At 36.7% G+C, this 11,095-nt stretch overlaps 1 protein-coding gene and 1 long non-coding RNA gene across 2 annotated transcripts in view; both read right to left on the bottom strand.

Annotated features, from left to right (window-relative positions):
* Positions 1-11,095, bottom strand: part of LOC127367977 (uncharacterized) — a 269,916-nt gene that overhangs the window by 30,750 nt on the left and 228,071 nt on the right. The window lies entirely within an intron of this gene.
* On the bottom strand, positions 2,376-10,121 carry LOC127367975 (cathepsin Z). Its single transcript, XM_051408306.1, has 7 exons — positions 9,982-10,121; positions 9,359-9,372; positions 7,754-7,917; positions 7,334-7,513; positions 6,065-6,215; positions 4,359-4,524; positions 2,376-4,185 (listed from the first exon to the last, which is right to left on the bottom strand). Exons 1-7 carry the CDS (start codon positions 10,096-10,098, stop codon positions 4,078-4,080), a joined length of 900 nt encoding a protein of 299 aa, XP_051264266.1. The 5' UTR covers positions 10,099-10,121; the 3' UTR covers positions 2,376-4,077.

Genomic DNA, 11,095 nt, shown 5'->3' with positions numbered 1-11,095 from the left:
GTGCAATCTGGCTTTTGCTCCACTCACATTCATGGCTTTGAGGACATAAAGAGTATGTTGTATGTTGTAAAACTGCCCTTCAAATTCATTACGTGGCAAAACAAAAGACCCAGTTTCCCACAGAGTGCCCACACCGAGGAGTCGGAGCTACTCTCCTTTAAAGAAACACAATTCTCACTCTTTTATATCACAATTCATCTTTTTGTTCTCAGTCAGGGTTCTTGGCTGCCGCTGTGGACACCGGGGTCGTGTCCTCTGTAGGTTTTCTGGGAATTTGAAGGAGTTTTTAGCGACCTTGGAGGAGCTTTTTGTTACAAAGAGAAGAATTTTATTTATTCTTTTTGTATTCGGTATTTCATTCCTGGCAGAACGGAGAGAGATTATGGGTTAGGGTTAGAGATTATTTAAAATAACTTCTTCATGTCGGGGAAATAACAAGTTACAAGGTTGTGGGCTCTGTTTACAGTAACTGCCTCTCCACCTGTACTCCTGCAGAGAGTCCACTAAAATACTTCCAGGGCCAAGATTTTAACAAAATACTGATGAGTTAAAATCCTCTCAGTTAATTTAACAGTTAACTGTTTATTGTAAATGTAATTATATCCAATTATATGCATATAACATGTACTGTAGATGCAGGGCTACTGAGAAGGGCGACACCTGCACACTGACTCCTATAATACGTTAATTAATAAGTACAGAGATAATAAATGCATCAAATATATGTAATAAATGTACATTTAGCTTATTGTTTATACCTCTCTGTACTCTCAATCAAACAGACATGAATGTTTGTGTATTTTATATGATGAATATATAGTGTTTTTGTGGAGTTTTTTGATGTATTTGATTATTTTTTTGGATTAATTTACTTCTAAATGGGTTTTGTTGAGTGCGACTGGAATTTTTAATCACTCTGAGATGTTTATCATATATTTATTTAGCTGGTTGACCACATAGAGCACCCCTGACTTTTAAAAATAATAAGATGAGATATAGACTTTATTGATCCCACACTGGGGAAATTCACTTGTTACAGCAGCTCCAGATACAAAACAGCAGATATGAATAAAAGAAATACACATTAAATAACAAAATACAATAGAAGAAATACAATATATCAAGACAAAAATAGAATTAGGGTTGTATGTACACTATATACAGTATATTTACTTGATTTACTATTTTAAAATGATGATTTAGTATCACATACGTTCCAACTTCTAGAGTCAAAATGTATAACTTAGACATTTATTAATTTATTTTTATCTTTCTTAATTCTTTATGTGGCTTATGTGGCATTAATGGACTTCCATACAACTCTCCTCATTACAAACTTTAGTAATTCTTTAATTTTCTTTTTAAAAAAAAATCAGATCTGTGTCTCATCGTGACTGTTTTTGATTTGTATCATCCCTCTCACTCTTCATCAAATGTATTTTGTTTTCTTCTGGCATTAATGGGCTTCCATATGTTTAAGAGATTAAAGGATTTGGTTTTGCTGTTGGACTCACGTGACGCATTAATAAAAAAAAAAAGAGTGGTCCAAATCTCTGCAGCCGCTCAAACACAGACTCAAAAGCTGTGAATGGAGCTCAACTGTAAGAGGTGAGAGTATGTAAAGCACGAGTTTAATGCAACACACAGCCAGAGACTACCTACTGCTTTGCATCTGTATGGGTGAATGTAGTCTTTAGTCCCAAACACACACTGGTTCCTAATTAAGACAAAAACATATTTTAAACGGCTCATTAAATACTGTGTATGGATTCATTCTTTTAAAAGCAGCTGGGCCCTGTCGGCTTAAAAGGGAATAAATAGAGCATTTGTTGGGGACTATTTTTAACTGCGGATTAATGCACATCTGGTGCTCCGGTACAGGGCTTTTCAAAGAGACTGTGGGCCTCACCTTGGACAGAGCTAGGAAAAAAGGTTCTCCTCTCACACCCCTTTAGTTCATTTGCTTAGTTTCTGGATGACTCTGGGATCCCGATTATGTTATTTGATCCTATAGAAGCTTAACGTTTGAGTAAAGAAAGACTAAAATTGCTGTTTGATGTAACTTCAGACGACACCGAACACATAAAAAAGGTCTTTCCTAAGGAATTTATTAGGTGATGAGTCTGAGAAAAGTGGGAAAAACAGTAAAATTCTCAAAAAAAACTGCTATATTTCTTTAATCAAACCCCTCATTAAGGCTCTTCTATGGGATCTGATTTGGGTAACTGTAATATTTTTTCACTTCTTCCCCTGAAACAGTTCAGAGCCTGCCGTGGGGAGACCTGCCTCTGCTCTAGTATTCACAGCAGCAGTACGATATATGTGGGATCGACTCAAAATAAACTCCACTTAATAAAGAAACCTGTCACCCAGAGTGTGGCTCATTGATGTGTTTTTAATAGTTATAACAGTGGAGCTCTGTGACACAGAGGAATAAGACACACCAGGATACATAAAAGATACTCAGAACAATTAATTGTTTGGTCTTTTCACTGGATTTGTTGACAAAAAAAAAAAAAATAACATCACCAGCCTTAAAGCGTCTCTAACTTCATCTAATATATTTTAAAAATCTAATATTTCTCCACCAGAATATCACTCCTGATATGATGAAGAAGGCTTTGAAACAGCATTTAGATCTTCGTGCTACAAGCAACTATAATGAAAGAGTCTAAAAATAATGCCATGAACTATTAAATATCCAGAGTGGTTGTTTTCATTTTGAAGGATGTGGAGCAGGACGTGACCTCGGTGTCCTCTAAAGGCCCCCTTTTCTTCTAAAAATCTGCAGATTCATTATCATAACAAACTAAGGCGATAAAGAGGACATTTCCATATGCGTCAGGTTTGCATAAGAAGTAAGTCCCCCCCCGGTTTGCTATAAGCGAGCCGGTTACTGTAGCTGCTGGATCTCCGTGATACTGAATCCAACCAGGTTTGAGGTTAAATCCTTCGGACACTCGCTCAGAAGCTGTTGTTGTGCTGTGCAGATGTTATGAAAGAACAATATATCTGTAATCTCCCCACTAACGTTTAATCACAGGTGAATTTAAATGTGAGTGACTCAGCTCGCCTGTCATTTGAAGGAATAAATAGTTTCCTTAGAAACGTGATAATGGATCTGAACTGAAGAACCTGCAGGGTTTTTTCTGAGAGTTATTTGGAGCTTAAGCTGCATTCAGGAGCAGGTTATCTGTCCACTTTGGATTTCCAGGCCTGAATCTTGATGTTGTGTCAGGATATTTATGTAAATTCAGTGGTTAAGTTTGTAAGATTCATGAAGGTAGCTCTAAAGTTGCATTTATTAGTCTAACAAAATGTATAAATCTGCAATAACTGGGCACCCTGGTAGCTCATCTGGTAGAGCTGGTGCCCCATGTCCCATGAGTCCTTGCTGCAGCAGCCATGGGTTCAACCTGTGGCCTTTTTTTCGTGTGTTTCTCTCACTTTTCTGTCACTTTACAGCTGTTATCCATTAAAAAGCAAATAAAAAATATATTAAAAAAACAAAACTAAAATCTGTACTAACAAGATTCTACATGTGTTTCCATGAATTATGAAAAATGAATGCATTATTACAGGTTTAATACATCAGTGGACATCAAAATGGAGCTAATCTTTCCTCCTTCGATGCCACTCTCACGTCTGAGAGGTAAACGCGTAGCACTATGCTCGTTAGCGTAGCTCACCATAAACCAATAAACACTGGACAGAGGGGGAAACACAACTCGTCTTCCTCAGTCGTAACAAAACATAATAAAATCCACTTACCAGAACCTCTAAAGCTCACTAATTAAATGTTATGTCTAGTTTATTTATTCCATAAAAAAAAAACAAAGTGTAAAGATGACACGTTTCGGTTGTATGCCAAACAATTTCTTGGCCTGAACCAGTTGCCTGGCAACCAGTGGAGGTTACTGCTCACATCCAAACAATAGAAGAGTAAATTGTCTTTTTTTACAATTTGACTTTCTAAGTTAAATAAACTTTGCTCCTAAAATGTTGAACTACTCCTTTAATTTGTAAAAAAAAAAAAAAAAAAAAAAGCCTCCATCACCTCGGGCAGTTTAATGTACGTTACAACAGGTCTCCATATGCACAGTTCTTCTCAACACCCAGGTTGAACCAGTTGCCTTTTCCTCCTTTATAGGCACTGGTGACTATTCTTGCCCAGCCATGTTCTCCCTGGAAACAAATAACAAATATTATTTAATTTAAAAACACCGGCTGTTCTTCACAGAAACGTTTCTACTTTACGGAGTGAATTCATGACTTTCAAATGTGTTTAAGCCTCAGAGCTGAGCAGAGCTGAGCAGAGCTGAGCAGGCAGGGTGTGGTGCAGACAAAGAGAGACCAACCCAAAACTCTCCCCAGGAGTTCCTGACGATCCAGTACTCGGTCCCGTCCTCTGCCAAGCCCCAACCAGCCACAGACACGATGTGATTGGGCAAAGACAGCGGGTGAAACTCTGAGAAGACTCCTCCGGAGTATCCCTCCAGGCCGTCGGTGGCCATCAGGGCACAGCTGAAAAACAGTAAAATCTTACACATCTCTTCCTTTCTGTTCTTTCTTATGATTTTAATCTGTAAAATGCGACGATGAATTATAGAAAGATCTTTTCTATGGGTTAAAATCAGGGTAATAATTTAGTCGGCTGTGATTTCGGCTGTAAAAGTGGAGCCAAACTTTGTACTTTGAGTGTCTCACACAGAGTTCTGCTCTGACTGTGCAGTCAGATAATAATAACTGTATTCCTGTAGCCCAAGGTGCTTAACAAAACACTCAGATTAAATAAACAAATGTAAATTATTTATCCAACACCAACGCCGCAACCTTGAGTATCTGTCGACACTGATACCAAGAGTCAACGCTCAAACTGTGAAACAAATATTCTTCTACTTCCAAGAAGGAAGAAATACAAAGCCCAGTGTTTAGTTAAGCCTTTATGTGATTGTTTAGGCTAAAGCTTCGTATCAGGTTAAAGTTTTCCCCTAATTTTTGGCCAATATCGGATCGGCACAGTAAAAACTATCGCTAATAAAAAGCAATGTCATAAAAAAAACGTCATCCCACATTAAAAGACAAGTTACAAACAGAGTTCTTTCATTTCTTTATAAAAGAGGGAGTTTGCTGTTCTAAGATCCGAGGGGACGGCTGGTCCACAGTTTGGGGCCATAAAAACAGAGAGCACCAGATTTCTTTTGGGACTCTTCTAAAAGAAAAGAAAAAGAAGATCTAAGAGTTTGTTATTGGGACATAAAAGGCAAACGCAGATGTTCACAAAAGCAGTTTAACCCCCGAAGGATCTTCACCAGTGAAATTAATATATGTACCAATTTACAATAGACTATTCTTCTTCTTTTTTTTACTCACAAACTTTAAAGTTCGACACTAGAAAATAGAAAGTTTCCCTCTGTGTGTTTGTGTCTGTCTGATTTTAAGGGACCTAAAAGGATGATTTAAAAAAAACAAACACATCAGACTTTTTAAATTCTTTGTCACAATCTCATTAACTCGTATTTGAGGCCTAAATTTAAAATGACCACTGATGAAAAAGGTTTTGAAAAAGTTTGATCCAACACATCTGCAGGTATTTAAATAAAAGCACATTTAATACTTAAAAAAAAAAACTTTTTAATACTTCATGGAATTAATTTAAAAACGATATAAAAGCCGTCAAAAACCAGAACTTTACGTAAAGAATTAAAGCTAATGTAAGACATTAAACTATAAATGAAAACGAACATCAGTAAATTGTTAAGTGATATAAAGTTGGGTTAATTAGTGAAGTCTGTATGTAATATGATATAAGATCAATACTTTAAGGCTTTAAATTAATATAATTTACTGCATTTTAAAACACATCAGAGTGAAATAAAAGTCCACTCGCTGCTGTTACGTCTCTCAAAGGTTTTAAAGAATTATTAAATATGTATAAACTCGTAAAAACTTCACTATGATTAAGAATCGCTCTGTGAAAAGTTTAGGCTCGATCTTATACTTCACGTGGAGGATGTAGGAGGACGGATAATAAGAGATGACTGGGGAGGATGACTTACTCTACCTGATGGGCCCGTTGGTGTAAATTTCAGCTTTCATCTCGTCTCTCCCCGAAACTTCTCCGTAGTCGCCCACTTTCCACACGGTGTAGTTCTTCACGACAGCACACGACTGAAAGAAGGAGCACGTGCCGCACTGGTTGAACTGCTCACACTCTGAAAACAAATGGAGAAGGTTATTTATAATGTGCAAAGTACACATTTCTATACAATCTCCATGAAGTTAAAATATCTAGTTTACTGTTACAGTGTAAAATAACCTTTAAGTTATGTGATGTTGTTATTTTTTGTTCAGTTTGAGACAAACTTCAACCTACAATGTGGTTTAAATTCCCCCGACAATGTCATTTTTTGATATATCTGTCCTTAAAAATGACAAAATAAAAAAGCATTTTAAAGCACTACAGGTAAAGTTAAAGGACCAGTGTGTAGGATTTAGTGGCATCTAGCAGTATAGTTTTAGATTGCTCGTTCCAAGCACGCAGGAGAAACTACAGCGGTCCACGAAATGCAGGAAGAACGCAAAAAAGAGGCTTCATCTACAGCCGGTGTTTGGTTTGTCTGTTCTGGGCTACTGTAGAAACATGGTGGTTCACTCCCTCTGTAGATAAAAACAGCTCATTTTAAAGTAACAATAATTCTCATTTTCAGGTGATTAAACACATATTATAACCAACTTCTGCCGATAGAGCCTCCGAAACCCTGGACCTTAAATCCATCTGTGTACAATATAACAACACCTCTCTAGATTAAAATACATACACATACACTATACCATTAAACCCACATGTGGCTGTGAACAGTAACAACCTCCACTCTTCCAGGAGGACTTTCCACAGGATTTTTGGAACCTGGCTGCAGGGATTTGCTCCCATTTAGCCACAAGAGCATTAGTGAGGTCAGCCACTAATGTTGGTTGATAAGAGCTGGCTCACGGCTGATGTTCCAGTTAGACGGGGGGGTTGAGGGGTCAGGACTCTGGGCACCAGAACACAAACTTGGAAGCTCCCTTTGGTCTAAAATAACGTTATATGACGTAGAATTACAGATCCCCTCCAGACATGTATTAAGATTACAAATAGTCTGTCTGGAAGAATAATGTTTGTCTGATGTGTTTCTGAGTGAAGCTCAAACATCCAACTGTAGGAACAAGAAGAAACACATATCTTTGAGTGGAGAGATTCCGCTTACTGTGTGTCCACACAGTTTTGGCCATAAAGTGTAAATCGTAACAGCAGACAGACTTAATATAACACATGTATGTTTATTTTTACTTTGGTTTTTGGCTTGGTAGTTGTTGCAGGTTTCGTCGGGAATGCCTCTCCTGTGTGCGTAGGCGTAGACTCTCAGGTGATCTCCTCCGTAACAAGAGCCCGCCCCGCCGCAGTCTATCACGTTCTGCACCGACAGGTAGGCCGACGGCCACGCTCCTCCACGCTTGATGTTTATACGGTCTTAAGAGGGGAAAAAAGAACAACAGATATGGGTGGATGCTGCTCTCCACGCTCACTCTGCCCACACTAGTGTGACACTGTGTAGTCAACACAACATCTATATTATATATTCTGTAATAAATCTATTTTAAATACACATAACAATGTGCATAGTGTACATATTTTACATCAAAGCTCATCCCTCCAGCCATCCCTCTATCTCGCGTCCTCCTCCCTCCTCCATCCCGTTGCCATAGTTACCAGCTAGCGCACTGGTGGCTCCCATGGCCCAGCAGGACCCGCAGTACTGGGGGATGTGCTGGTTCCGTGTGACGCTCACATAGTTCTTCCCCGCGATGTTCCTCCAGTCCCAGGACGGAGGAAGGTCGGACGCCTTCACATACTCGTGTGGGCGAGGCCGTGTCCTGAAAATCAGTAAAGAATATGTCACTGTGAAGGTTATTATCGTCAGGAGGGATCAGGACAGGCGTACAGCGTATTGTCAGTGTTAAAAGTGAAGTCAAATGTCTCTTTTATGTTGGTTTTGTGATGTTTTTATGGGAACTAACGGATTGTAGCACTGTGCCAAATAAATTTCCCCTCAGGGACTCTTAATAGTAATCACACTAAACACACAGTACATCTGTGACAGTGTACAGAAACACATAATAGCACAGTGTAACAAGTTTCATTTCATATTGAAAAAGCAAAAAATCAGCAAGTACAATTAATTTGATTAAATCGTTGTACTTGAGAAATTGTCAAATTTAGTACAATTGCAGGTAATCAGTCAGGGCTTACTTTCTCAATTGAACCGGTATTTCTGCACTAATAATAATTACCCTGCAAGTCATGAAGAAAAGGCACTAAAATCTTAATTTTGTGCCTCCATGAATGATTAAATCCAATAAAAATCCCCTATGATGTCCCTACTTTTTAATATTGTTTATGAAGCAGTCCTGATGATTATTAGAAGGAGAACTTTATTTCAGACATAAAACACTGTGCTGTGGTTCTTGATGATAAAGAGGGCTGCATATACTTACTTGTATATAATAATAATAATAATAATAATAATAATAATATAGTAAAAGTAGGAAAGAAGAGAACAAAATAACAACATAAAGAAACCAACATGTTAATTCTTATAATCATGTGACATATTACTATAAACTCACAACTACTTTAACACTATATGAGCCTGTGAAATACTTTAAACTGTATTTATAAACCTTTATAAACACCTGACAAAAAAAAATTGGGGGAAAAAAAGAGTAAAAAAAAGAAATAAAAAAAAGGGAAGAAGGGGGGGGGTGGTCGGGCTTTTGGGGGCCTCCCTTTTTCTTTTTTTTTGGTTTGGGGGGGGGGGGAGGAGGGGGGGGGGTTTTTATTTTGGGGGTGGTGGGGGGGGTTGGGGGGTTTTTTTGGGTTTATTAAAAAAACTCCGGCCCCCCCCACAAATCAAAGGGGGGAGGGGGGAAAGATTTTTGGTTTTTTCGGGCGCTAAAAAAGGGTAATGGGGGGTTTTTTTGGAGGGGGGGGGGGGGGAAAAAAAAGGAAAAAAAATTCCCTTTTTTAAAAAAAAAAAAGGAAAAAGGGGCGGGTTTTTTTTTATTTTTTAAAAAATTTTTATTATAAACCCCTTGGAATTTTTTTATTTTGTTTAATTAAGAAGGGTTTTTTTCCACTAATCATTACTTTCTTTAAAAGTAAGGTCATGTTAAAAGAGTAACCACAGATAACAGATCAATAAAAGTAGGTCGATACAGAAATTTCCACAAACCAAATGAGTTTAACGTTAAACGGCACAACATAGACACAAACTGTCACTTTCTGTACACAATGTACTTCTTTCTTTCCACTCACCTGACAGAGTCCGACTACCGTCTCTGAGATTTTTTTTTTTTTTTTTTTTTTTTTTTTTTTTTTTTTTTTTTTTTTTTTTTTACTTCCTCCTCTAAAAGAAGGATTTTTTTTTAAGGGGGGTGGGGTTTTTTTTTTTTTTTTTTTTTTTTTTTTTTTTTTTTTTTTTTTTTTTTTTTTTTTTTTTTTTTTTTTTTTTTTTTTTTTTTTATAAATTTTTGTGTTTTTTTTATAAATTTAAAAAACTTTTTTTTTTTTTTTTTTCAAAGTGATACTTTTTTAATTAGCTGGTTTTACAAAATGGCATCAGTTGAAATATTACAATACTTTCTAACCTTTCTTTGGTTGCCGAGGCCTGTGGCGGCCTCCCCATTAAGGGGGGCTCTCGCGGCGGGCCGGCAGGAGGATTTGGCCCGCAGCCCCAAGAATGCCCTGCTCGATTGCCCACAAGGTCCCTACTCATTCTCACTTCTACAAGATGACAGCAGTGCCTGATTGACCATCAATTTCATTAATATATTAAAAGATTCATTCAATATATTAAATTTCATTCCATATATTCAAAGATTCATTTTATATATTCAAAGATTAATCTCTAAACGGTTGCCATAATATATACTATATGCCCTTGTCACAGGAGGTTTGTAACAAGGCTCAGGTAAAAGTCTGGCGGAGGTGATTTTAATTGAAAAAGATGCCAGGCAAAATAATAACAGCGGTGTTGTTGTTTTCGTAGACGCCATCTTGGCTCCCAGGCGTTATGTGACGCACACTCAGCACGCCCCCTGTCGGCACCTGCTACCATGACAACCAACCTGTAACCCTTAAAACAATGTTTATTTTAAAGGATATTTAATTTTATGTTCAGTAAAATAACAATAATAGTACAGAACAAGTGATAAAACTGTATAATTAACACAGATAGTGAACTCTATATAACTGCAGGAGGTTTGTGTGAATATTGATCAGATTATTTCCCGTGAATATTGATTAGAGATTGGTTTTTATTAATTTTAATTATTAACAATCCTATCTACTTAATATGCTTTATATATATATATATATAAAGTATGTCTTTTATTCTTCCTTACACTTTGCCATTGTTCTGTTGTTCTATTAACTCTTTGGTTGTTGTAACTTTTCTAATATTTCTTTATATTAATGTTATTTAGCCTATTTATTTTATATCAAAGCTTTCAAGAACATCAATTAGCAAACTTATCTCAATAAGCTGCCTCACATCAGACTTTGAATACACAGACATACTCGTAATATCAGTTCATTGTTGGTTTTTGTCTTTTTGTGATATTTGTTGACAATTAGAAAAGTATAAATATAACATGGCCAACTTTGTCCTTTAAGTAAATTAGTCCTGACAATGAATATAACTTAATAATAATCAATATTTGTGATTTTCTGTGTATTCATGACCTCTTCCTTGTCTTAAATAAACAAAACAAAAGTGTTTACATATGATATGTAGAGGAAAAATTACACAACTCATTGCACAATAAATTATTTTATATTTATTACAATAAAATATTTACATAAGCGAAAAGACAACAGCATTTAAAACTGCTGAATTGTGATCAGTGTCTAAATTAAAATGGGCTTTAGATCAGTGCAGAATTCGCCGACACAGCAGGAAAACTTTTAAATAAAGTACTCAGTTACAATCAAATTACACCTAATGCAGGGTCTGCTGATTGGTTGGGGTTTTCATGGGCAATATGCAGCTCT

This window comes from Dicentrarchus labrax, unplaced genomic scaffold (genome assembly GCF_905237075.1).
Source record: "Dicentrarchus labrax unplaced genomic scaffold, dlabrax2021, whole genome shotgun sequence".
In the NCBI taxonomy this organism is placed as follows: domain Eukaryota; kingdom Metazoa; phylum Chordata; class Actinopteri; family Moronidae; genus Dicentrarchus; species Dicentrarchus labrax.
This window is presented reverse-complemented; position numbering and strand designations above follow the sequence as displayed.

Coding starts and splice junctions, on each gene's coding strand:
- LOC127367975 (XM_051408306.1), bottom strand. CDS start 10,098: ATGGCGTCTACGAAAACAACAACACCGCTGTTATTATTTTGCCTGGCA. Junction 6,216..7,333: donor CTACCAAGCCAAAAACCAAA/GTAAAAATAAAC, acceptor ATTTGTTTTCAG/AGTGTGAGCAGTTCAACCAG. Junction 4,186..4,358: donor ACTCCTGGGGAGAGTTTTGG/GTTGGTCTCTCT, acceptor ATTTGTTTCCAG/GGAGAACATGGCTGGGCAAG.